The sequence below is a fragment of the Podarcis pityusensis genome (assembly GCF_964106645.2).
Source record: "Podarcis pityusensis genome assembly, chromosome: 17".
Lineage (NCBI taxonomy): Eukaryota > Metazoa > Chordata > Lepidosauria > Squamata > Lacertidae > Podarcis > Podarcis pityusensis.
Genome location: NC_138042.1, coordinates 7,871,908 through 7,899,853, shown reverse-complemented (window position 1 = coordinate 7,899,853; position 27,946 = coordinate 7,871,908). Strand labels below are relative to the sequence as shown.

General features: G+C 48.0%; 1 protein-coding gene across 1 annotated transcript; it reads right to left on the bottom strand.

Moving 5' to 3' along the window:
• Positions 1–285: 285 nt before the first annotated feature.
• CRB3 (crumbs cell polarity complex component 3) lies at positions 286–27,738 on the bottom strand. Its single transcript, XM_080988406.1, has 5 exons — positions 27,614–27,738; positions 13,623–13,871; positions 7,138–7,199; positions 5,941–6,081; positions 286–639 (listed from the first exon to the last, which is right to left on the bottom strand). Exons 2-5 carry the CDS (start codon positions 13,696–13,698, stop codon positions 556–558), a joined length of 363 nt encoding a protein of 120 aa, XP_080844532.1. The 5' UTR covers positions 13,699–13,871; positions 27,614–27,738; the 3' UTR covers positions 286–555.
• Between the last annotated feature and the right edge of the window lie 208 nt (positions 27,739–27,946).

The following is a 27,946-nucleotide window of genomic DNA, read 5'->3' as shown; positions in this document are numbered from 1 at the left end:
GGGGACCCTATCCGCCACCTCCACCCCGATCTTATTGAACTGCAACTTCCATCATCCCAGACTATTTAGCCATGGTGGCTGTTTGGGGCTGCTGATTCCCCATCCATGCAGTAGAGTACCTGTCGGTAGCATAAGGCATTAGGGAAATAAAGTCATATGTACATAAGAACTTGCAGGAGTAGGGGAATACTTATGGACAGGGCAGTGCCTATGTTCACAGAGCACAAGGTAACACCACTGGCTTCCCATACGTCTTGTCTTCTCAAAGCATCAACAGAAACCAGCAACAATATAAAAAATCAGTTTATTTTAGGAAAAGGGAGGGGGAAGAGTTTCAGTGAAGAAAGAATAGTGGATTGACTTCGCAATGAGAAGGAAGAGAGAGGTACCCTTCCTTCTCTGTAACAGGTGCTAACCGTTCCTCCTCTAGGGTGGAAGCTTTCCATGTTGAGGCATTGCACAATGCTACTGCCTTATGGGGAGATTTGTCTGCAAGCAGTGGAGCCTGTTGGCTTGTGGAGGGGGACCTGATCCACCGGGAGATCCACCAGGGAATCATACAGCAATAGTGGTTTCACTTCTGGCATCAGAGTTGCATGTTTTAGCAACTGTCATATTTGATTTGGCTGAGTATCCCACCTGTTCAAGGATGTGAAAGAACAATTGGATCAGGGGTGCAAGGACATACAAGGAGACATCTCAGCATTCAGACTTAGAAGAGTACATTTCTAAGTTGCCTTCTCCCTCCTCCTAAAAAACAGGGACATAATATAACTCATGCACATTGCCTTGCCTTTGCAAACAGCTTGGTAAAATGCCTCTCATGGCAAAATGCTACTGAGGAAACATCACAGAAGCCCAATGCAACCTCCTGTTGCACATGCCTAGATATGACATGCATTTGTACCTTATCAAGCATACAGTGGTTGTCAAACTTAATCCGTTCCAGGAGTCCGTTTGACTCCCGAAACCATTCGAAAACCAAGGCGCGGCTTCCGATTGGCTGCAGGAGCCATTCAGCTTCCAAAGAACGTTCGCAGCCCAGAAGACTTACTTCCGGGTTTTCAGCATTCGGGAGCCAAAACATATGAGTACCAAGGCATTCGGGAACCAAGGTATGACTTTAGATGTAAAAACGTGTGATGAGATCCTGATTATTATAGTGAAAAGCCAATTGAGATGCTGTCGTATATTGCATTGATTACTGTGGACTGAACCACTAAGCGGAGGACAAAAGTCAATAGACCCATTTCCCGATTGGCTTTCGTTTCATTCGGTCTGCATTATAAACATTAACACCCACAATAACCATTCAAGTTTTCTGTGACAGTGGTTTCAAGTTTGGAAAGATATCGTGTAAATAATATTGTTTGAGAAGCTTAAGGAAACCCAGAACTAAAAGCAAGCAGTGTCCCATAAATGCTGTGTCTTTTTAATGATATTTTGTTGGAAACATAACATGAGTGAAGCACAGTGAGAGCCAAACTCCTATTCCTCAAGGCCACAGCCACAATTTACAAAGACCTGTGCCAGTGGCTGACACTTCCAAGTGGCAGGCTTTTGGACGGCCTTAGAGCTGCAGATAGCCAAACTGACCCACAGGACAACATTCCCCAGAGATGTTTTCCTACAGACATCCCACTGAGGCAAAAGGGAGCTGTAGAAAAGCCCCACAAGCGCATGCAGGAAAAATTCCTCATGGAAATTTAAAGTACATTCCCCGCTTCAAAAAAGAATCCCGAGAATTGTAGCTCTGTGAGGGGTAAGCTACAGTTCTCAGGATTTTAGGGTGCTTTAAATGTATGGCACAAGTCTTTGTAACCAGCCTTAATTGTCCATTGGCATTTTAGGGTAACTCTAGTTTATACCGAGACAATCTGTTGAGTGGCCCCTCCCTTTAAGAAACGAAAAACAAAACTAGAGGGCAGGTTCATGGACCAAGTGTTTCAAACAGTGGAGACTTCTGAAAGGAAAAAACAACAATGGTTTGCTTGTCTGCCCTCATTCACACGGGGTCAATGAGTGCTGAAACACCTGCTATTCTGGCATTTCAAGGGGTTGGATTAAATGACCCCCAAGTTACCTTTCAACTCTACAGTTCTAGGATTCAATGGGAGATTTATCTATTTTTTTATGTATTGTGCAGCTCTGCCAATTTGAAATGGTGTGTCTGTAGGCAAGTTGCAGTCTCCAGCCTACTTTCCCCAGGTAAAACATGGTGCGTTTCCAAATCCAAGAGGCATGGAGGTGGAAACAGAGCAAAGCACAATCACCTTTCCTTGGGAGAACTAAGAGAGTCATGGATCAGAAAGGAAGTGCAAAAAGAACCCGGAGCTGCCCTTAAAAAAAGTTCCCTTAAAGAGACAGGACTTTGGTGGCACAGAACCGCTGAAACCAGTTGTGCAATGCAGTTCTGCCACCTAGTGCCTGTGGTGGGATACGAGACTTTGCCACCCTTTGAATTGTCACTCTTCCACTGAAGCAGGTCCTGTCAGGTTATTTGGTTGACCTGATTAACATCCCATACCCTTTTAAAATGTGGTTCTTTTGGGGGGTATTATTGGGTTATTGTTTTTATCTTGATTTTATATACTGTGATCTTTTTATGTGAACTACCCTGAGACCTCCAGGTATAGGACAGTACATAAATATTATTATTATTATTATTATTATTATTATTATTATTATTATTATTAGGATGCCAGGGTAGCTCTTTGCCCTCTGGAGAAAATAATAATAATTACTCTTTTCTAAGAATATAATAGAAACACAATCTGAACTCTATCCAGTTGATGGCAAATGGGGAAAAAGTCAAAGGAGAGATGCACAAATGTGAAGGGTCAAAAACAAACCACAAGGGCACAATTTATAAAGACAGGGAAGGGGGAGATTTTTTTACCACCCCCCAATAGGTTTAAGTCTCCCAAAAGGGTAGGTTTCTGTTTTTTTTAAAGTTAGTCTGAGGAGGCTTCTGGAAAGGGCACATAAAATATCTAGGATACACCCCCGCCCCAGCTCAAGGCACAAGGCTGCTGCTCAAAATTACTGCCTGGAAGGAGCTGCCAGAACTGTACAATTCAAATACCTTCCACAACTGAGCTTTGGGCAGCTCCTAATTATGCTCTAGTACAGCTCCAGTGAGCTGGAATGGGACTTAGGCAGGAGAGCACCCGGTGGGTTGTGCTTTATATTAATTAGCAACAGTGTTGTTGTGGTTGGAGTTCACTCCTCAGGCACACAAGTGCCCTGGCTTCACCATCAACTTGAGACAGACCAGATATCTTGCACTGTAGGGCGAGGCACGGCATCCAATTTGCCCCGTGGAGATAGCCACTGTACAAAGAGATTTTAACAGTAACCATGTGGCAGCCTGTCTGCACATCTTGCCAGGCAATTACTGGCCACATCTGGACCTATGAACCTTGGCTTCATAACATGCACACAGCCCAATCACTCATATGTCAACCTTCCCTTCATAGGAGCAGATAAATAAGCCAGGAAGGGCAAGTCAATTTGTGTTACATCTGAATGCAGGCTCAGGGTTGGTTTCTCCCTAGCAAACCAACAAGAAACCTTGATTTAAGACAAGCTAGGGTTGCCATATTTCAAAAAGTGAAAATCCGGACAGAAAAGTTGTTGAGCTTTCTTTTTGGGGGGTGGCAAAGTTGTTGAGCTAATTTTGAGGGAAATTGCCCAAAATGACACTGCCAACATCAGTTGCCGTACGCCCAGATTTTCCCGGACGTTTCACCGATTTCCGCCCAGACACTGTTTCCGACGGCCAATTGCCAGCTATTTTCGGGGAATTCTGGAGATATGGCAACCCTACGTCAAGCTAGCTGATTAGGGAGAAACGAACCAGGATCCCAAGTCTGGATGTAATGCTAAAACCCCATCCTAGTCTTACCACTTGCACAAAGTGGGAGCGGCCGGCTTTGTGCATCAACCTGCAGTTCATGCAGAGTGTAGCTTTTTAAGCCAAGGCTTATCAGTTTGTGCAGTCAGTACCTGAGCCTAGCCTAACCTGGAGCTGTGACAATAAAATGGGGAGAGGAAAACTCTACTTGCCACATTGAGCTCCTTGGAAGGAAAGCAGGATATAAGGGTAAAATGAACATGGAACTCTTCCACATCCACCCCCTCCTTAAGAGGGCCTTGGGGTTAATACAGGCATAGGCAAACTCCGCCCTCCAGATGTTTTGGGATTACAACTCCCATCATCCCTAGCTAACAGGACCAGTGGTCAGGGATGATGGGAGTTGTAGTCCCAAAACATCTGGAGGGCCGAGTTTGCCTATGCCTGGGTTAATACAAATGCGAAGCAAAGGTTTCCAATGGGACCTTCTGACATTTCCCACCCACATAAACACACTTTATTTGGTTTTGAACTTCCTGCATTGTGTCTGTTGCAGTCCTGAGGCAGAGGTTAGATAGGATATCCAAAGTGGAACAAGGATTGGAAGACCTGCAGCGGCAGTTGCCTTTGATGAAAGCTGACGTGGAGCAAAAGCTAGGAGATTGAATGAGAATCAGGAAAGCCTCAGTTCAAATCATGCGTTCAGGAGGACGACTTGGGCTGGTCTGGATGTTCCCTCCCAATCTGTAATAGGGGGATAATAATGCTGACCTACCCCTTACAGCGTTGTTGGAAAGACTTGAAATAATGTGTATAAGGTGCTTTTGAACAGGCTCAAGCAGACTTGAAATACCTAAAGCAAAGTTTTGGAATCGGGTTAACAATACAGTGGTACCTCGGGTTAAGAACTTAATTCGTTCTGGAGGTCTGTTCTTAACCTGAAACTGTTCTTCACCTGAAGCACCACTTTAGCTAAAGGGACCTCCTGCTGCCACCGCGCCACCGGAGCAAGATTTCTGTTTTCATCTTAACCCGAGGTACTATTTCTGGGTTAGCGGAGTCTGTAACCTGAAGCATATGTAACTCGAGGTACCACTGTATCTTGTTGAGACCCTTTTGGGGGCCTGCCTCTGTTTATTTGCTGGGTTTCCATTTGGTATGGTCCTCCTTTAGGTCATTTAAAACAGGGCTGGGGGAATCTGTGGCCCTGCTGCTGGACTCCAGCTCCCATCAGCCCCGGCCAGTATAGAAAAACTGTAGCCCAAGAGCCCCTAGAAGGGCCACAGCTCTCCCCTTCCCTATTATGAAACATTTAAGAGTCACCTGCCGACTCAAACTGGCCAACCGTAAGGCAACAGGGTAATAACACTCTAGGTTGTGTCGACTTTTCTCTTGCCAGAGAAGGGAGATTCGTTTTTATTAAATAGTGGCATACTGAAAGGCACAGCGCAATACATTTTCTTTAAAAACAAAAGAGGCAAGCCTGCCCCAGATCTCACACGGCAGGACCCTTAAAGCAAAGAGCAGCCTCCCCACCCACCCTCTGCTCTTGTCCTGTTCACACAAAAGCAACAACTCCTGTGTCAGCTCGAGTGGCAATTCCACGCACTCCCACTTAGAGTCAGAAGAGTTCGTTCTTTGGGGCAGCAAAGAGAAGGGAAATCTAGCACTGGGCGGTTGGCATTGTGTGGGCTGAGGGGGGCAGCCCTCTCTCTTCTGTGTGTCCAGAGAGGCAGGATCCAATCTTGCCTTGAACTGTCTGCCTCTAGCCATTCCCGGCAGTGTGCATGCATGAGATCCAGCCGCTCCTCAAAGCCCATTCTAAAACACATGTGTCTCCTGTGTGCAGCAGTTCACATCCAGCCCGCAGGGAAAGCTTTAAGAGACTTGCTGGGAAACCTCAAGCCTGGCAGCAGCAGAAGCACCCTTTTAAATGTTAGTGTTTTTTGGTTTTTTGGAGTCCAGTGTGTTGAGTGGCTCCATCCAAGCTGAGACCCAAAAGCAGAGCCCATTCCCCCATCTCAGATGAGTCGCTCTTCCGGGGGAAGCTTGAGGTTGGTGTTAGTTTCGACGCGGGCACCCACCTGCTCCTCGCTGCTGGGCCGGTAAGTGCCCTCTGTCTGCCGCTTCTCCCGGATTTTGAGTCCCATAAAAACCAGGAGGCCGATCAGCAGGAGGCCCCCAAAAACACAGGGCACAGCGATGGCTGCCGCCAGCTCCGACTTCTGCCACGGGGAAAGAAAAAGGGGGAGAACATCATTACAGCGGAGGAAAGTGAGGCAGGGCCTAACACTGTGAGGTCCAGCACCGAGGGCCTTCTGGCGGTTCCCTCGCTGTGAGAAGCCAAGTTACAGGGAACCAGGCAGAGGGCCTTCTTGGTAGTGGCACCCTCCCTGTGGAACGCCCTCCCACCAGATGTCAAGGAGAACGACAACTACCAGACTTTTAGAAGACATCTGAAGGTAGCCCTCTTTAGGAAAGCTTTTAATGTTTTACAGACTACTGTGTTTTAATACTTTGTTGGAAGCCGCCCAGAGTGGCTGGGGAAACCCAGCCAGATGGGCGGGGTATAAATTTATTATTATTATTATTATTATTATTATTATTATAACATGCCGCGGGGGGGAGGAAGCCTGGTTTCCCCTGCATGCTCCTTAGACTTGCACACCTGCATTGCACAAATCAAAATGCGCAGTGTAGATTCATGGGCATCTCTTAAAAATATGGCTGCCCTGATCAACAGCTTGGCTTGCTGGTGTGGCTGCACCAATTGTTATGAGCAAACTGATGGGCAGCACAGCACCAGGAGGGTCATGCGTCAGATGCAAACCTGAACTGTAAGCCAGGTTTTAAGCCCAGAGATGCTGCCCAAACCCAGTCCTTTGTCGTCAACATTGCTGCTAACGTAACATACCATCATCAACTGACCACAGCAGAGGGAGGGGGCCAAATCCAGCCCTCTTCCATTTTTTCCCCTTGAATTTTTTACCATGTTGTCTCAATTGGCCGCAGTTATTTTTGGGTAGTGGTGATAACAGCTGCCTCGAGCATGTAAATATCTATCTATTTGCCACTGCAGGCAAGAGCTTCAAAAGACCCAAGGTGCCCTTGCCTGAGGTAAGGAAAGACAGATCAAGCTAAGCTATGATCAGTCTGCACCTGCCTTACCCAGACAATGATGCCCCCCCCCCTTAGGCAGCATTAGATGCCCACTTCAAGATCACCCCCCCAAAAAATGCTGACACACACAGACCCTGCCCAAGAAAGACAGACATACATACCGAAAGGCCATATGAAGGAGAGGGAGGCAAGGATGTGGTTTCCACTGGAGTGCTGTTAGTGCCTTGTTTTGGAGAGAGACAAACAGTAGGCGTTAGAGAAGAATATGGGTAGGCAAACTAAGGCCCAGGGGCTGGATTCGGCCCAATCGCCTTCTAAATCCAGCCTGCGGACAGTCCAGGAATCAGCGTGCTTTTACATGAGTAGAATGTGTCCTTTTATTTAAAATGAATCTCTGGGTTATTTGTAGGGCCTGCCTGATGTTTTTACATGAGTAGAATGTCTGTTTTTATTTAAAATGCATCTCTGAGTTATTTGTGGGGCATTGGAATTTCCCCCAAAAAAATATAGTCCGGCCCCCCACAAGGTCTGAGGGACAGTGGACCAGCCCCCTGCTGAAAAAGGTTGCTGATCCCTGGAGAAGGAGAAGGGACAAGCCTCCACCTGACTCAGGCCATCTTTTGCCAGGCAGCAAATCATTTTACACTCCTCCCTGTTTCATTAGACCACAGCCAAGAAGCAACATGCAACATAGGGCATTCTCCCCATGGAGAGCCGTATTGCAGAATGGCCCAATTCATGAGGTTTGCACAAAAAGACACACTTTTTTTAAATAAATAATTTTATTAAAAGATTTTCATGAATTACAAAAGAATATGCAATGTCTCTTTTTTAGGGGTTCAGATTAGACGACAAAGAACAAAGAATGCACTGAAGATACACCTTTTAACCAAGAGCATGTGAATCTGACATGCAGAGAGGAGAGATAAGTGTGGGGGGGTATTGTTGTTCCTTGCATTGATTTGTTACTTACGACATAAAATGTTTCATACTGACTCCTAACTATAAAAGCATAAAGGTGGCCGACTCTGGGGTTGCGGCGCTCATCTCGCTTTGTTGGCTGAGGGAGCCGGCGTGCAGCTTCCGGGTCATGTGGCCAGCATGACTAAGCTGCTTCTGGTGAACCAGAGCAGCACACGGAAACGCCGTTTACCTTCCCACCGGAGTGGTACCTATTTATCTACTTGCACTTTGGTGCTTTTGAACTGCTAGGTTGGCAGGAGCAGGGACCGAGAAACAGGAGCTCACCCCGTCATGGGGATTCGAACCGCTGACCTTCTGATCGGCAAGCCCTGGGCTCTGTGGTTTAACCCACAGTGCCACCCACGTCCCTTGTATGTATGTAAAAGTATACATAATAACAAATTTAAAACAGGATTGAAAAGTTTCCACACATTAGAGTTTTGGCTTCTGCACAGCAGAGGTCAACAGTGCACCCAACTGAACACCATGTACCCATGAGGCACATTCACACATTTATTCCACTGCATGTGCACTGCAAACAAACACTGCAGAAAGCTGTTGCCAGAGCATGTATCAGTGATGTGCACACATGGAGAAACAAACAGCATCTCACACACTACGGTCTCTAGGGAATGGGGGGTCAGCGGTGGGAGAAGCTGCTCGGGCGCCTGGCGGGCCACACCATGGGGCCTCTGGAGTCTGCTTGCCTCCTCCCACTCAGCCGCCCCTACAGCTGGGGGGAAGGCAGCAGACGGACCGTTTGGGCAGCATGGAGCCTGTGCGCACCCAAGCCACCGCGTCTCTCCCAGGAGAGATGCGTGGCTCAGGGGTGCGCACAGGCCCCGCGGTGAGTGCCGCCCGGCATTTTGTCCCCGCTCCCCGGTGGTGACATTCAGGGTGGACTGCACCCACCACACACACCCTCCTCCATGCCTGTGGGGGGTGTCAGGGTTTGAGTTTTATTTCTTACCTGCTGGTTAGTGGGTGGGTGTATTGCTTTTGCTGAGGCATCCAGGAGTTATTTATTAAGTCTATCATGTGCCTGGAAGAGCAAACCTTGGACTGCTTGAGGGAAGCATCAGAGAGCCCAATTCCGGTGGTCATGGACAAGCAGAGATTTGACACTGGGTCAACAGTGAACCAGTTGAAGAGAGCTCAGTTCAGACTTTGGAGTCTGGACTGTGGCACAGGCAAATACAGCCTGTGTCATGTCCTGACCCTTTTTCCATCTCAAGATTTGGTGGTGACTATGCCAGCTTGACCTGGGTCTCTGGGTGCTGCTTGAAAATGCCAGGTTGGACCATAATAAGGTGTCCCTCACCCACAATTTAATCAAGGATGAAGAAGCCGATGGGGCATCTATAACTAAGGCCTGGGTGGGGCAGCAGTGTGGGGTTGGCCTCCACCAGCAATGCCCCCCGAGTACCAAGTGTACCTCCAGGGTGTGATTGGGGGCTGGCTGGAGGGGGCAAGCAGTCACTGTTATTGCCCAACTGATTCTCTACCTGAGCTATCAAACGTGGTTTCAGACCTGGCATTGTGGCCCCCAAGACTGTTAGACTTGGAAGATGTCAACATTCACCACCAAGAAGGCCCTCTTGCCTGGTTCCCTGTAGCCTCACTTCTCACAGTGAGGGAACCGCCAGAAGGCCTTCGGAGCTAGACCACAGTGTCCGGGCTGAATGATGGGGGTGGAAACACTCCGTCAGGTATACTGGGCTGAGGCCGTTTAGGGCTTTAAAAGACAGCACCAATACTTTGAATTGTGCTCAGAAAAATTGTGCTTAGTGTAGATCCTTTAGGACCAGTATTATATGGTCCCAGCAGCCACTCCCAGTCACCAGTCTGCCAGCCACATTCTGGATTAGTTGTAGTTCAAAGAGAGTCACCTTCAAAGGTAGTCCCACATAGAGCCCATTTCAGTAGTCCAAGAGGGAGATAACCAGTGCATGAACCACTTTGTTAAGATGCTGTGGTAAACAGGTAGGGTCTCAGCCAGTGTACCAGATGGAGCTGGTAGACAGCTGCCCTGGACACAGAATTGACCTGCACCTCTATGGACAGCTGTGAGTCCAAACTGACTCCCAGGCTGAGAACCTGGTCCTTCAGGGGCACAGTTACTCCATTCAGGAACAGGGAGTCTCCCAAACCTGTCCACCCCTGTCCCCTGCCCAAAACAGTACTTTTGTTTAATGACAGACCAACTAGTCCTCAGGCTCTGCACTCTTCATGGGGATTCTTCATCAATGACACGTGATGCGGAGACAGGTGCATTTCAGAAAGGACCTCCCTTGGGCACATGAGGCCTTAATTACTAGACCTGCACCTCCTCCGGAAGCCTTCACTTACAGAGCTAAGCCCATGGCTTTCAATCTCTCCTGGGACAGGTGTGGTTCTTGTTGAGACAGTTCTTTCTCTCAGGCATTCAGTTTCCATTTCAGGCTGGGCACTGCCCAGGAACCAGAGGATGGATGGTGGAGCAACCTGGTTTGTGCCTTCTCTCGGGGAATCCACACCCACTGTGCTGGGGACGGCACGAGTGAGTCAGACAGAGCTCACTCCTTGGGCCAAGGGAGCCAGAGGCACGCCCTGAAAGTGCTTTGCAATTGACAGGTGAAGCCTACAAAAACACTTCAAGGAAGTCCAGAGTGGCTCTGACACATTCCTAGAAAAAGGAGCTCCGTTCTGCTTTCTGGGATGACCTGGCCTCTTTCCTTGAAACTATTTCAGGATCAAGAATGATCCAAAGACCTATCCACCCTTAAATTGAATCCTAGCAAGAAGCGTGCGTTACTTTGACCCCCAAAATGAATTTGCATGAAGGAATTTGCTCCCCCCCCCTTTTTTGAAAATTTTAAAGTTAAATATTCTTCAGACAATCTACATCTGTATTTGTACTGATAACCGTTTTTTGACAATCCTTGCTATTTTGATAGAATCTCAACATTTAGTAGTTGCGATTCAAGAGTACAGTCATACCTCATGTTACGTTTGCTTCATGTTAGGTTTTTTCAGTACCGGAAAGGGTTACTTCTGGGTTTTGCCGCTCGCGCATGTGCAGAAGTGCTAAATCGCGCTGCACACCTGCACAGATATGGCGCTTCAGGTTGCCGGCTTTTCATGTTGCGAACGGGCTCCCGGAATGGATCCCGTTCTCAAGCAGAGGACAGTGGTACCTTGGGTTAAGAACTTAATACGTTCTGGAGGTCCGTTCTTAACCTGAAACTGTTCTTAACCTGAAGCACCACTTTAGCTAGTGGGGCCTCCCACTGCTGCCGCTCTGCCACCACGCAAATTCTATTCTCATCCTGAAGCAAAGTTCTCAACCCGAGGTACTATTTCTGGGTTAGCGGAGTCTGTAACCTGAAGTATCTGTAACCTGAAGCATCTGTAACCCGAGGTATCACTGTATTCTATTGCTGACATGCAACACTGTTTGGCAAGATACAACATCTAACAGTGTTTTATATTGAATAGTATCTGAAGGCTGAAACAGCGACAGAGCAAGCCAATCGGGCACCTGGGAAAGCGTGTGTGCCCTGTGCCCAGGGGTGGGGCCAGCTGCCCATGGGGCGGGGCCAGCTGGGGCAGGACGCTCCGCAGGGCCTCTAAGGCCTGCCTCCTCCCACTCAGCCACCCTACAACTGGGGGGAGGGGAGGCAGCGGTGGACCGTTTGGGCAGAGCGGAGCCTGCGCGCGCCCAAGCCACTGAGTCTCTCCCAGGAGAGACGTGTGGCTCAGGCGCGCTGCAGGCCCCGTAGTGAGTTCCGCCCGGCATTTTGTCACCCCCCCTCAGTGGTGACACCCAGGGCGGCCTGCCCCCACCTTCCTCTGCCCCTGGGCTGACATTCAGTAATACCTAGGAACTTAAAGGTTCCTAGGTATGAATGGCTTCCTCCACCCCCTACCCCCGGCTGCCCCCAAAAAGGTTAACCTATGGCAGGCTTGCATTTAACAAATAGACCAGGAATTCCATGCAGGTGAGTGGGTGGGTTCACAGAGGAGTGACAGCTCTCTCCATTCCTCCTCCACCCACAGCTAGCACAGAAGCCAAGCAGAATGGTAAAGGGGACCCTGCCCCCCCCCCCGCCCCCAACCAGCTTGTTTGGTTCAAAACATGTTTCTTTATTAGCTTGAGAAATTCAGCACCCCGCTAACATTACCATTCCATCACGCCAAGCAATTTGGCTTGCCAAACAGAACAATCCCCTCCCCATGTGCTGTTCTGGGTGTTCTCCCAATTTCCACCGAGTCCATTTTAAGGGGGGGTGCAGTGGGTGCAAGGGTAGGAGAGCGGGGGGAAGAACCATTGCACAAGCAGAAGTCCTTGCTGGTGGGACTCATTTGTTGAATCCCACCCTGTGTTTCCATGCAGGGGGGCTTCCCCTCTGGCCAGCACGAAAATACAGGCTTCTAGCCGCTTAGCAGGTTCTTTTCTTTTTTAAGGCATGCCAGTAACTTTTATGGCTTCTTTGCACGGTTGACTCATGGCAGGTTTCCAGGGGGCGGTTCTGTTACACTGAGATCCATGCTAATGCCAAAGGGGGAGATTTGTTGATACTGGGGTTGGGGAAGGCGATTTTAATAATAATAATTTTTTATTTATACCCCGCCCTTCCCAGTTCAGAAAACCGGGCTCAGGGCAGCTAACAACAAATTTAAAACACTTAATTGATGCAAACAATTGATTTTAGAGAAAGCTTTCTGCCTGTTGGTCACTGAATGCTCTCTAAGCACTTAGTGCAGCAGAGGGAAACCCTTTTGCAGGCCTAGGGCCTCTCCCCAGCTGTAGAGAGGCCGAGGGTGTGCGCAGTCAGTATGGGCGCCTCTCACACAGCGACTGTATGGGCTGCCGCGTGTGTGCAATCTGTACGGGATGCCGCACATGCGCTGTATGGACGGCATGCACGAGCGACAGCCCGTACGGATGCTGTGCGAGTGACAGCCCGTATGGAGTGCGCATGTGCAGCATGCTGTACAGAGTGCGCATGCGCAGAAACCCATGCGGTCGCCACGTGAGCGATGGGCTGCCGCATGTGTGCACCTCATACGGGATGCCACACATGCGCACCCCGTAAAGATGTCGCGCGTGAGCCGCCAGGCAGTGAGCCACCAGGCCCCACCACTGATTGCAGCCAGACAAAAAACATTCAAGGAAGATTTGAAGCAAGGTAAATGAGACTTAGGGACGTGGGTGGCACTGTGGGTTAAACCACAGAGCCTAGGACTTGCTGATCAGATGGTCGACGGTTCGAATCCCCACGACGGGGTGAGCTCCCGTTGTTCGGTCCCAGCTCCTACCAACCTAGCAGTTCGAAAGCATGCCAGTGCAAGTAGATAAATAGGTACCGCTCCGGCAGGAAGGTAAATGGCTTTTCCGTGCGCTGCTCTGGTTCACCAGAAGCAGGTTAGTCATGCTGGCCACATGACCTGGAAGCTGTACGCCAGCTCCCTCGGCCAAAAAAGCGAGATGAGTGCACAACCCCAGAGTTGGTCACGACTGGACCTATTGGTCAGGGGTCCCTTTACCTTTACCTAAATGAGGCTTGGGGAAGAAGTTGTGGTTGTGGAGGGAACATGGTCCTGGGAGAGTTCTAAGGGCCAGAGATATAGGCCAGTGCGCACACAGACACACCATACTGATCACTTTTCCTCTGTTTGCAACAGCGAAGGGAGCACTCACCTTGACACAAAGTGGGCTGTAAGCAGGACTGGAGAGAGACTGCCAGAAGGAATCCAAGCTGTTTCAAGCGAGCCATCACCCTCCTCCCCAGCCAGGAGTGGGGCAAGGGGAAGGCAGAGGTTACCCCACTGCCTCCACCAAGGAAGGAAGGGAAGCCACAGGCCCAGATGCTCCCTTTGCCCCGCAGCTGCCTCCAAAACACTTCAGCCGGTTTAAAGTCCTGCAATATCCGACGGTGGAGTTAAAGGCCTGAATTTTTAAAGAGAGGGAGAGAGAAAGGAAATCTGTGATACTCCAAAATCTACGGCTACTTCTGCTACCTGCATTTGCAGGGATGGAAAAACCTGAACACACTCAGACTTTGCTGGCCTCCAGCTCCCAGCATCCCTGACAACATGGAAATTATTTATTTTATTTTATTTTATTTTATTTATACCCCACATTTGAGGAAAACTTTCCTGAAAAGGCAAAGTTACAAAAACTACCAATATATATGAACTACTTATTTTAAAAGCAGTACAGTGGTACCTTGGTTCTCAAACTTAATCCATTCCTGAAGTCCGTTCCAAAACCAAAGCGTTCCAAAACCAAGGCGTGCTTTCCCATAGAAAGTAATGCAAAATGGATTAATGCATTCCAGACTTTGAAAAACAACCCCTAAAACAGCTATTTAACATGAATTTTACTATCTAACAAGATCATTGATGAAAGCAATAAACAATGTACTGCAGTCACACAATCAATCCATCAGGAGCTGAACTGGGTTCCACACAGTCACAAAAACAAAACAAAAAAGCCGCAAAAACAAAAATGCAAAATAAGTAGCAGAAACAGACAGACCTCAGCGTAACACTCAAAACAGAAGTGTGACACTCAAAACGGTGTGTCCGATATGTACGTGACCGCACACGCGTGCATCGTGCTGAACCCGGAAGCGACCCCAAAACATCACAAAAAGGGGCGGAAGTGACATGGGGTGTTTGCAGGCTTTTTCAATAGGTGTTCCGAGTATACGCAAGTTCACGCAAGCGCCCAATGACCTGGAACACAACCGCCGTGCAAACAGGGAGTTGCCTCTACTTAAAAATGTAATGTAAACTTGCAAATGTGTATGCGTGCGTGTGTGCAGGTCCACTCATCAGGGAGCCAGAACTAGCCGCTCCTTCCTGTCCAATATACTCAGGGATGGCATGTCAGTTTAAGAGAGGCCCCAAGTGAGCTTGCAAGGTCTATCCTAGCAACACTCCCTAAGTGGGTCTGCGAAAGAGCAAGTCCAAGCAACTCACCAATTATCAGGGTCATAATGCCCTTTTTCCTGTTCTGCCCTTTTTTTCTTTTCTAGGGGCCGGCACCACACCCTGCAGCTATACCTATTAAAAATAGGGACTGTGTGTTTTTCTTACTCACTATGGTAATGAATAGTGCGTACTAAATTTGCTGCTGTTCTATAATAACAATCTGTAGCGTTTCTTGCATAAAATAAAATAATAAATAACTAATAATAATTTATTATTTATACCCCACCCATCTGGCTGGGTTTCCCCAGCCACGCTGGACGGCTTCCAACACACACTAAAATACAGTAACCTATTAAACATTAAAAGCTTCCCTAAACAGGGCTGCCTTTAGATGTCTTCTAAAAGTTTGGTAGTTATTTTTCTCTTTGACATCTGGTGGGAGGGCATTCCACTGGGTGGGTGCCACTACCGAGAAGGCCCTCTGCCTTCTTTTGTTGTGCTTTGTTATAGGGATGGGGAATCTGTGCCCTACCAGAGGCTGTTGTACTCAAACTCCCATCAGCCCCAGCCAGCAAGGGCAATAATAGTCAGGGATGATATGGAGTTCCAGTCCAACAATATCTGGAGGGTCCACGGCTTCCATTAATAGTAAGATGGGGATGCAGGTGGCACTGTGGTCTAAACCACTGAGCCTCTTGGGCTGGCTGACTGGAAGGTCGGCAGTTCGAGTCGGCACAACCTAGCAGTTCAAAAGCACTCCAGTGCAAGTAGATAAATAGGTACCGCTGTGGCGGGAAGGTAAACCGTGTTTCTGTGCGTTCTGGTTTCCATCATGGTGTCCCATTGCACCAGAAGCAGTTTAGTCCTGCTGGCCACATGACCCGGAAAGCTGTCTGTGGACAAACGCCGGCTCCCTCGGCCTGGAAGCGAGATGAGTGCCGCCACCCCATAGTTACCTTTGACTGGACTTAACCATCCAGGGGTCCTTTACTTTTACCTTTCTAACAATAAGATACTTATTATTTATTCATTTAATTCCTATGCCAGAAACTCATGTAAAATCTAAACAAATGCTAACAAATAAGAATTTAGGTTATCATTTTAGTGTCGTTTATGTCAAATTCTGGCCAAACCACCACAAGCTACAGGGGAGAGAGGGACAGAGCAAGCGGTGCCTGTCTTCTGAAGTATGTGAATTTACACATCAGGCCCACCTCATCCATGAAGGGAAGAAGAGATGCATCGCCCTGAGTGTTTTTCCTACTAAATGCAGTCACGTAAAAGTAGCATACAATAAATTATTTACCAATATTAGATTCCTTCTACAACTTCTTGCCTCTCCACAGTCACCAGTTACCATAAATCTGTGCGCCATTTGTTACATTATGTTGTGGTTGAGGTAAAAAGAAGAGGCTTAAAGACTCTCTCAAGGCAAATCTACAAAAATGTAGTATAAACAGTGGCAAATGGGAAACACTGGCCTATGAGCACCAATTAGAGAACAGCCTTTACCAAAGGTGTCATGGGCTTCAAAGATGCTCGAACTCAGGATGAAAGGGAGAAATGTGCTAAGAGGAAGGCATGTCTGGCAAACCCTCACAGTGATCAACTCCTGCCCGGAAACCTATGTTCCCACTGTGGAAGGATGTGTGGATCCAGAATTGACCTCCACTTACGGACTCACTGTTAAGATAGTGTTCATGGAAGACAATCTTACTCGACTATGAGTGATCGCCAAAGAAGAAGAAGAAGAAGAAAGATATTCTGTTGTCACCAAAGTCCACCCAAAGCAACCCTGTGCGAGACTTCATCATGCATGCGATTACCAGGGCCTCTTCACACATTACACTATCAAGATAACCCATGGGCAATGAGCAGGTGTTCAAAAATGTGTGCCTCATTTAGGTATACTTGTTGGAGACCCAGGATTGGCCGTAACTCATTTTTCAGAAGACACACAGTGTTGGGGCGCAAAGTGGGAGAAACCTCAAGAGTTGTTGCTGGGAAATGTGTGAAATAGCAGGCAGTGGAGCCAAGCTGACAAAGGGTTGCAATCTTTTCACGTTTACTTCGAAATAAGTCCCACTGAAACCTATGACCTAACTTCCACTAGCACAGCATGGTGGTTCAGTAGCTGAGCTATGAACCAGAAAACCCCAGTTTGGATCACTTCAGGCAGGAACTCTTTGGCTGGGCTTTAGGCAAGCCACTGATTGATCTGTCCCTGCACTGAGGGTACATAACACAGGCCTACATAACAAAGAGTTGCAAAACTGACCCAGATTAAGCTTGGAACACTCCGAGGCAATGTGATATAAAGGCAACAGATTAGCATTTAAATGATGCTGCCTAGGGGGGTAACAATGGATTTTCCTGGATTTGGAAGAGTTGGGTCTTGCCTCTGGCAAGACACATTCTCAGCCTAAACCTCACCTCAAGGACGTTGTGGGGAAACATAAAGTGACACAGGCCCTATCATCAACATCATCATTATTATAGGGTTATACTGTAATTTAATGCTCAAACCTTCAGGGTTGGGTGGGAAAGAGGTCTAAAAATAGCCAGCTTGCATTCATAAGCTGGGGCTAGGCAAGAGTCACCGAGTGACAGAGTTATTTCACATGATGACATCAGTCCCTGTAAGCAACATCACACTTCCAGACATGGAGGAAACCTGAGGGAGGGAAGAAAACATGGCAGAGGAACAGAGCCTGGCGTTGCAACATCACACAGGAACTGGGAAGGAAGGAAGGAAGGCAAGCTAAGAGCATATTTATTTATTTAAACCACACCTGGGCAGGATCTCTCTTCCTGGCTCAACTTCCCCCACTTTTGGCAAGCAGCCCAAAGCGAAGTGGGGAGTCTTGTTGAACAACCTTTAAGCAGGACTCACTGCCTCTTCCCACCCCCACCCCCACCCCACCCCGCACTGTTCCACCCACCTACGTTTTTTGAAGTATTGTACCCAAGCTCTTTCAAGGTACCATATAGCCCCCTCTTTGACTAGAGTTTTACGCTGTACTATTTTCTGGTTATATTATAATATTATTGCGCCATTATTATTGTTGTTATTTCTGTAGGGCACCCTGGGAGTGCCAGCAACATTGAAGGGGTAGCGATACAATTTCAGAAATAAGAAAACATACAAACATACCTGTGACATGCTATAAAGTTATCAGTGATTTGAACACTGATCTCAGTCAACTGCTCTGCCAGTATTCTGGCTGGACTGCAAGAAGATCAAACCTATCCATTCTGAAGGAAATCAGCCCTGAGTGCTCACTGGAAGGACAGATCATGAAGTTGAGGCTCCAATACTTTGGCCACCTCAGGAGAAGAGAAGACTCCCTGGAAAAGACCCTGATGTTGAGAAAGATTGAGGGCACAAGGAGAAGGGGATGACTGAGGATGAGATGGTTGGACAGTGTTCTCGAAGCTACCAGCATGAGTTTGACCAAACTGCGGGAGGCAGTGGAAGACAGGAGTGCCTGGCGTGCTCTGGTCCATGGGGTCACGAAGAGTCGGACACAACTAAACAGCTAGATAACAACAAAAGTGTATATATTGTTATAAGTTTGGGGAGGGGATCCCCTAACCCTAGAAATTAATAAATGGCAGGATTTTGATTATTTGGGATATGAAGAGAGAAATACAAGCTGCAGAGGAATTCCTGAGCTAGCCTGTGCAAATTACCTGGCCAAGCTAAAGCTATTAAGAAAGAACACAGGGCCATTGAAGGTCATTGGCAATGCAAGAGAACTGTCCTCCCCCATCTCACCACTGTGAAAAGAGACTGGGAATTTTGAAGGTTACTAGGTAAATGGGTATACCCCACCCATCTGGCTGGGTTTCCCCAGCCACTCTGGGTGGCTTACAGCACATAAAAAATTGTAAAACATTAGACATTAAAAATTTCCCGATACAGGGTTGCCTTCAGGGCACAGACCCTGGTTGAGGGCCAAGACTCCTGGAGCACAGCTCTGTAAGGACTGAGGGGGCAGTAACAACATTCATTGCTTATTCTTTTAAAGCAGGGATGAGGAATCTGTGGCCCTCCAGATGTTGCCGCAACGTCAGCCCTGACCACTGGCTCTGCTGGCTGGGACAGATGTGAGTCAGGAGTCTAGCAACACCCCGACTGAAACATTTGTTTGCCATTTCAGAAATGAAGATCCATTTTAGAGCAGAAAGATTGTTCTGAGCAGGGTGGAGGGGGAAGGTCAATTTTTGACATTACAATGCTCATCGGTCGGCACTCTTTCACTGCCAGCCTCTGCTGCAAAACAGCACAACTACATTTCCACCCACAGCTGCTCTCAACTGCTCAAACAACGTGTATCTGTACTCACCCTTAGTGTTAAGTTGTGGGCGAACATATCAGACAACACAGCGATTCTTCCAAAGCAGCTCTTTATTTGTAAGCTGGAACAGAATTGAACTGAGGAGCTCAGTCAGCCTGCTTATATAGAGCTCCACTAGAATGCAACAGTAACCATTTTCTGTAACTAGCCAATCACTGAACGTCACTTTCGATCCTTCATTTGCATACAAACTATCCAATCACTGAACGTCACTTTCGATCCTTCATTTGCATAACTATCTACAGTATCCCCCTGCTGGCCCAGGGTGAGAACTTCAGTACATAACACTTAGTATGCCCCCCCTGTATGAAGTCCTCACCCCACCCCATCTCTCCACGGCTTAATCCAAACGCAAAATATTTGCCACTTTCTCAGGCTGAAGAAGTGCTTTGATTCAGATGGAAGACATCTGTAAGCCTCTACACCCAGGAAAGGGAAGCCCACAGCAACTCCTTTCTGCTGGGTGAACTACAACCCCCATCATGCAGGCTGAGGCCAACTGAAACTGTAGTCCAAAATATCTGAAGGGCATCACGTTAGGGTGGAGGCTGTCTTATGCCATAGCAACCTCCCCAATGTTAGCAGGCCCCCACATGTTAACAGTCCTCAGGCCTTATGTACATTCTAGACATTGTTGTTTGCTGAGAAGCATGACTTTCTGCCACAGCCAACTACATCGAAGTCTGCAACCGTCTATAACTGAGGGGAAATCCACATATTTATTCTTGCTTCCACTTCCTGTGTGTCAAGTCTTAGTCTGCAAGCTCCTCACACCAGGGACCTGCAGTCTTGTTCTCTGCAAAGCACACGGCACATTGAAGCCACTATATAAACAACACTCCAAAGACCTTGGGCCTCAAGGAGCTCTGTGAAGTTCTAGTACATGGGTAGGCAAACTAAGGCCCGTGGTCGGATCTGGCCCAATCACCTTCTAAATCCGGCCCGCGGACGGTCCAGGAATCAGCGTGTTTTTACCTGAGTAGAATGTGTCCTTTTATTTAAAATGCACCTGTGGGTTATTTCTGGGGCCTGCCTGGTGTGTTTTTACATGAGTAGAATGTGCTTTTATTTAAAATGCATCTCTGGGTTATTTGCGGGGCATAGGAATTCATTTATTATTTTTTTTCAAAATGTAGTCCGGCCCACCACCTGGTCTGAGGGACAGTGGACCGGCCCCCTGCTGAAAAAGTCTGCTGACCCCTGTTCTAGTACTTCATTGGTGCCTTCCGTTTTCAGGCGATTTCGGTAATCTTTCACACACAAGCAAAAACACACAAGCACCCCACCAGCTTCACAGCAGAACATTTCAAACTGAACATTCCCCAGATTACTGGTTCAGTGGGAGTACACGTCAAGCGCCGCTCCATTTCCAGCGCTGGAAACAAAACTGCACCATTGCATAATAGTCATGTCGGCAGGAATTTTAATTTACTGAGTCAGATCCATCAATCATCCACATAAGCCCAGCTTTCTGCCTGCAACAATACCATGAGATGTGCCTAGCAAGTTCACCAGCAAGACACATCTGGCAGCCACAACCGTCAACAACACAAAAGGTTGCCTCTTGTAGTTACTGTGTCTGGTACCCACCAGTGAATCAATCTAATCCCTTTCTAAAAGCTTGACCACGTCCTGTGGCGATGAATTCTTTTGCTTAATTACACATTGGAGGGGATCCAAAGGACTGTTTTCAGTATGCTCGTGGGCTTCGATGTGCTCCCCCCGCCATGGGATTTTTGCCTCCCGCCACCACCACTTGGAACTGCGGACAGACACACTTGCACAAACCATCACCACCACATTACAAGCGGCTCTAGCAAAGATCGGGAGGGCACCAGGTTGGGGAAGGCCGATTACCTTAATGACCTTATGGCACCTAACAAATATGGAGATAACTGGGGAGTCAACTATTTCGCCTCTTGCTCTGCTCAAGAGCTTCCCAGGGGCATCTAACTGGCCACAATACTAGACTAGCTGGGCCTTTTATCAATTAATTAATTTTCTACCAATACAGTGGTACCTCGGTTTGCGAACTCAATCCTTTCCAGAAGTCCTTTAAAGCCTTTAAAGCCCTATACGGCCTAGGACCCTCGTACCTACGGGACCGCCTCTCCTGGTATGCCCCACAGAGAAACCTACGGTCTGCAAATAATAACATCCTCAAGGTCCCAGGCCTCAGAGAGGTTAGGCTGGCCTCAACTAGAGCCAGGGCCTTCTCGGCTGCGGCTCCAATCTGGTGGAATGCTCTGTCACAAGAGACTAGGGCCCTGCGGGACTTGACATCTTTCCGCAGGGCCTGCAAGACAGAGTTGTTCCGCCAGGCCTTTGATCAGGGCGCAGCCTGACTCCCTCCTCTGGCAACCTGCACAGAACTTTGCTTAATTGGTTGCCATCAATTTGATTTAATTAATTTTTATAATGAAATATTTTTAGATTGTGTGATTATTTGATTATTTGATTGTTGTTAGCCGCCCTGAGCCCGGCTTCGGCTGGGGAGGGCGGGATATAAATAAAATTTATTATTATTATTATTATTATTAAGTCCGTTCTTAAACCGAAACCATTCTTAAACTGAGGCACGCTTTCCCTAATGAGGCCTCCCACCGCTGGTACCCTTCCATTGTTTAAATTCCGTTCTTAGACCGATAAATCATAAAACACGACATCTGACACAAAAAAGCATCACTGGAGGTGTGTAAAATACGGTTCTTAATATATTATTTTACAGGGTACAATAATGAGGTGATTACAGTAACCCAGTCCAATGAATTATTCAATAAATAAACTTGGAAAATACACAATAATAGGAGTGAGCTAGAATATTGCCTGCATATCTACACCCTAGTGTGATATATGCTGGTTCTTTTGTATATTTAATAAAATCATACCATACAGTGAAAAAAGTGTCTTGTTTTTTCTCTCCTCTTGCCGCCTTCAATTTTTGCAACAACCTTTCCATTATAGCTGTTTACCAGACTATATTACACCAGTGATCAACATTCATTAATTGCAAGTTAATTTTCCAAGTTCTGGCTATTTCCATTCTAGCTGCTGTTAATATATATGCTATTAATTCTCTACTTTTTAATTGGTCCATATCTGAAGTACCAGTATATAAATTAAGTAAGGCTAAAGCTAGAGTCATTGGGATTGCCTGAACCGTAATCGGAAGTAACTCTTTAGAAACTTTCTCCCAACATTGTTCTATTTGTGGACATTCCCTCCACATATGTTGGTATGCACCTATAATCTAGAATCCTCTCCAACATGCCGAGGAGCTATTGGGCTTTATATAAGATAGGCACCTTGGTGCTATCATATGAAAGAGCAAACATTTGCATTGTATTCTGCTCCTTGCCTGGGGCTCCTATGCAAGACATCCTTGCAGTTTCAAATTCCTTGGCAAAGAGAAGTCTAGGTCAGAAAGGCAGCTTCAAGACAAAGACTCATTCCCATGACCTTTGCAGGTTTCTGTGAGTCATCTTTCAAAAAGGGAGGTGATACCAATTCTATGGAAGCATGACAAGCTCCTTTTATGTTGAGTGAAGTAACTGTGTGACGTTGAATCACAGTGTGAGGCTGGATCCTTGTCAGGAACAAATTATTATCATTATTATATATTACGTCTTTATTCATGCCCTGCCTTCTTCCCTGACGGGACTCAAAATGCCAGCATCACTATCAATGGTGCAAAGCAAGAAAGCAAACATACCCAGAAAGACTGAGCAAGCGCCAGAACTACGTACACCACATCATGCACAAATTGCCCACAAGGCTCACGGCTAGCTAGCCCAAGACATTTTGCTGCCCGAGATGAAGGACAAGATAGTGACACATCCCATACCCCCTGTTCCACTTACAGAAGCTGACTGAACTGGCAACCGGATCTTACTTCAACGCCAGAGCCAGAAAAAGGTCCTCCACCATGCCCGAGGGCAGCAGGCGACTTTAGGGAGCACAGTGCAGACCATATGGCACACAGGGCTCTCTTCTCCAACTGCCACTCTGTGCCCCCAGGTACCCCCCTCTCTGACCAGTATACCTGAAGGAGCATCTCCACCCACATTGTTCTTCCCGGACACTGAAGTCCAGCTCTGAGGGCCTTCTGGCGGTTCCCTCACTGCAAGAAGCGAGGTTACAGGGAACCAGGTAGAGGGCCTTCTCGGTAGTGGCGCCCGCCCTGTGGAACGCCCTCCCATCAGATGTCAAGGAAATAAATAACTATCTGACTTTTAGAACACATCCGAAGGCAGCCCTGTGTTGGGATACTGCCAGGGAGACAAAGTCCATCATGGCCCCCAAGCCGGCTGCCGGACGATCCATCAATCTCCCGTAGATACAGTATCAGCAATTAGCGACACGAGTTTCTAGAAATAGCTTGCCACATTCCAGAGCTCATGCACACTCTATCAGCAGATAATTCACAGCAGAAGTTGCATGCAGGAGAGCATTATTTACAAGTTTTATTCAGCGTTGATCAGAACAAATAAAAACATGACTGCCTGCATCAGTGTCTCCAGACACAGAGAGAGAAACGAAAGCAATAGGAAACATAAACATCCTGTGAACAGGAAATACGCAGACTCTGTGACTCTCAAAGCCTGCTCCCTTTTAAGGTGGAACGGAAATATCCTAAGACCCTGTTTAGGGAAGTTTTTAATGTTTGTAGTTTTATTGTGTTTTTAATATCGTGTTGGAAGCTGCCCAGAATGGCTGGGGATGCCCGGCCAGATGGGCAGGGCAAAAGTAATTATTTATTTTATTTTTTTATTTATTTATTAGGCCCGGCCAGCCCTGCACAAAATTAGACCAATGCCAACAAGAGATACATAGCTTCAATAACTACTACCAAATATTTTTTTCCTCATCCCCGAGAAAGTATCTCCTAATGAGTAGCAGACAGATTTTTCTTTCTCTGCCCAAATATAACCTGGGGCAATTTAGGTCAAGAGGTGCCAGTGTGCCAAAGCCGTAAGAGTATTTGGCAAGGTCCCTAGTCTACCAAGAGAATGCAGAGACATACACAAAGGGGTGCCCAACCATTATGGCTTGGATAGCAGAGAGTGATGCGAATTTTGCAAAAGTGGCTTCAGATTCCCTTCTCTGCAGTGTAGCAGAGGCTGCCATCACTGCGAGTTGATCTGGGGAACCATTGAAGACCATAGACAGATCTGCCCCTCTGAGGGGAAAACGCTCCCACTTTGATCGGGATGGGGGAACTGTGGCAGTGTTTAGTTAGACTCCAACTCCCATCAGGAATGATGGGAGTTGTAGTACAGCAAACACTTTGAGGACAATAGGTTCCCCAGCTCTGATTTAGATGGATGGGCACTATGGAAGAGCACCATTCTTGGGAACACCCTGGTAGACTATGCCCCATGTCAGCAAGTGGAAGGTAGTTGCCATTCAGATTTTATGCCTTAGATGACGTGGGCTTTCCCTGTAGCCCAGGTGGGTGAGCCCGCCATCACCACTGAACTTTTTCCTGCCTGAAATAAACACAGCATGGAATAATCCTAAAGTAAATAAAGTTTAATTGCCTGCAAATAGTTACTGAGTGTCTCTCTTTTAATAGCTTAGAGGCATACCAGCACCTGTTCATACTCAGTTCAGGAGCTGGTAACTAGAAGGTACAAAATCCTTTTGAACTCAGTACAGAGGGACACATCTAACTCCACTAATAGATACAAAGTTCTGAAACGCTTGAGAACTATTTGAATAATATTCCAGCATACGCCAATCCAAGGCATTTTTTAAAAACAAACTTTATGAATTCAGGAGGATGTAATTTCTAGTGGAGTTTTTAATAGCAGCAGGTCAAGCAAGAATTCAGCAGGTAAAGCTTTTCTAAACACGCAAATGAAGTTCAGCTGCTCATTTCTGCCTGTCATCCAACAGTCAAAGGGCCAGGGAGTCACAGAGACCAGGAGAAAAGACGACTGGCAACCCTTCTTCTCAGGCTTGTTACGTGAGTCACCAGACCCTCAAGAAACACAATTATTTGCCCACAAAAACAGAGCAATACTGCTAGCGAAGGCCTGGTCCGAAAAGTTGGAAACCTGGGCATTTATTTACTCTGAAAACCTGGCTGTACCAGCCAGAAGTCTGACATAAATGTATTAGCCCCAAATGAAGCTTCAGTGCCATCTCCAAGGGAAGTGGAAGTCAAGGGAAATGAAGGCCCCAGGAAGGCCGACCCATGAGCAAAACACATCTCAGGAAGTCAGCATGGCTCTAGCCAGGGAATCAAAGGCAAATGTTAACCAAGAAAGGGTTAAAAATTAATTTGGCGCCATGCATATTTGTCAAATTTGAAAACGAAAGGGAGGTGTGAGGAGGAACAGCAACCACCCCAGATGTCTGTTCTGGTCTCCATGCGGTGATTCCAAGCGTGTTCCAAACTGCTGCCATTAACTGCCATTAAATAAACACACAAGACGTAACCGGCTGTACGTTTGAAAAAATAATATATACTATTCATTGTATTGAATTGTAGATTACAACAGAAGTACAGTGGTACCTCTAGATACGAACGGGATCCGTTCCGGATCCCAGTTCGCATCCTGAAGCGAACGCAACCTCGCCTGTGCGGGTCGCGATTCGCTGCTTCCATGCATGCGCGTGATGTCATTTTGACCGTCTGCGCATGCGCAAGCAGCGAAACCTGGAAGTAACGCGTTCTGTTACTTCCGGGTCGCCGCAGAGCGCAACCCGAAAGCGCTCAACCTGAAGCATATTTAACCAGAGGTATGACTGTAGCTCATAAAGTTCAACGAAAAAAGTAGAAGACCCAGTGGATCAGTTCATTCTCTAATCAGTTTATGCATAAGGTCCATATATGTGAAAGTGTCTATTCCACCTGTCTGTTCATAGAGTCCAACAATCCACACGAAAGGTTGTTGCAGTTCCACAGAATCCTTTCACAGAGTCTAAGACAAGGATTTCCGGAATATTAGCCTTGTTTCGCCACCCTAGGCTTCACCAGTAGTACAAACTTATATATGATGTCACAGGACAGTGGATCTTATAGCATAGTAGTAGCTGTTGTTTTGCACATATTAACTGCCATTAAGCAAAGCAAGATGGGGTGAAGCTGCTTTGTTTTTGTTCTACCAGTTGGCCATTTGGCAATCCTACTGGGTGGCCTGGAACCACCACCAGCTCTCTTACCATGGGCAGGAACCCAGGGCTTCGCCAGCTGAAATTCCTCCTCCTACCCCATTGTGGTGCTTTTTATGGGCACAGGAGCCCTGGCCTCCTTTGCATAACCAGGTGAGCCAAATGTAAAGCGCTAGCAAGTTTCCTGCAGGCTATTTCATGCCGCCGGTTGCAAAAATGAAAATAAAAATGCTGGGCTAAGCAGACCTTGGTCTGGCCCAGTAAGGCGCAGCTCCTCGTGTCCTTAAACTAGGAGAGTGCACACACAAACATACCCTAGAATTGCTTAGCAGAGTAATTATGTTTTTTTTAAAGTACTAGCAGATACACAGCCCAGCACGGTAAACAGAACACACACTGACGGGCCATAGCAATTTGTGGTGTGTTTTTAAAAACATAACAACACCGAGGAACACACCCGCAGCAGCAAGAAGCCAGCCGGCTGGGGACTATTGCAAACCCAAAGGATAATTTCTGGGTTATTCCCAGCCTGCAAAGCCCAGATTGGGGGGGGGGGTCAAGAAGGTGCCCCCCCCCCTCTCCCCGGGTTCCCCGCTTGGCTTGCGATCAGTTCAGGCGTGCTGCTTAATGGTTAACTCGGCCGCTTGGGAAGCCAAAGTCACAGCGAGCAGTGGCAGCAACTCTCCTCTTCCCCCTCGCTCGGCCCCGCAGCCGGCTCTCCTCGTCCGGCGCCTCCTTGCAGATGCCACGCAAAGCTGCCTCGGTTTCCTCTCGAGCAGGAGAGGTGGATGCGGGGGAGGAGGAGGGAAGAGGAAGAAAAGGGAAATCACTTTCCCCCCGCCCCAGATCCGGGGCAGAACAGAAGCGCCCCCTTGCCAGGAAGCTTCGGACTGCAGACACCTTCTTGCTCAGGAAAGAACGGGAAAGTGGAGGTTGGGGGGCTTTGGGGGGGCTACCGGCGCTCCCCATTTTTAGGGAAGTCCGGGCCGGACGGTGGCAGCCGCAAAGGCCCCGGGGGGGGGGCAGGAAAGGTCCAGACCCCAAAGTGGGGAGGGGGCTCTCCTCTATTCCACCCCACCTGTGCCACGAAAATCACCCTAAGAGCAGCAAGATCGGAGGAGGAGAAACTAATTCACACACACACGCCCGTCCGGCAGGTGTCCCGGGCAGAACTTGGCTCCCTCGCCGTGGGTTGCCAGGCCGCGCGGTGGGGCTCTTCTGGGGCCGGTACCCCCAATCATTTCCCCCCCCCCCTCCTCCTCCCAGCCCCGACGCCTCTCACCTGCTCAGCCGCCGTCGGGCCCTTCCCGATCCCGGAGCTGCTTCGGCCGGAGCGCTTGTTCCCCCGCGAAGGCGACCCCGCGACGGCGCCGCCTCCCGCTCCTGGCCACGTGACCCGCCCAGGTACTTCCCTCCGTGCACCTGAGTCAGGTGAGGCGCCGCCTCCCCGCTCACCTGGCGGCGGCCGAAGCCAGGACTGCACGGCCTGGACGGCGGCAGCCAGCCAGCTAGCCAGCCAGCCAACCGGAGTTCCCACGAGCTGCCCTGCGAGTGTCCGATCGTCGTGGGCGCCGACCTTCCTCCACTTCGCGGCGCCTTGCCTGGG

Excerpts from the sequence above, each read along its gene's own strand:
- CRB3 (XM_080988406.1), bottom strand. The coding sequence starts at position 13,698 with ATGGCTCGCTTGAAACAGCTTGGATTCCTTCTGGCAGTCTCTCTCCAG. Across the intron at positions 7,200-13,622 it reads ACAGCCCACTTTGTGTCAAG|GCACTAACAGCACTCCAGTG; the intron begins GTGAGTGCTCCC and ends CTCCAAAACAAG. Across the intron at positions 640-5,940 it reads GGCCCAGCAGCGAGGAGCAG|GTGGGATACTCAGCCAAATC; the intron begins GTGGGTGCCCGC and ends ATCCTTGAACAG.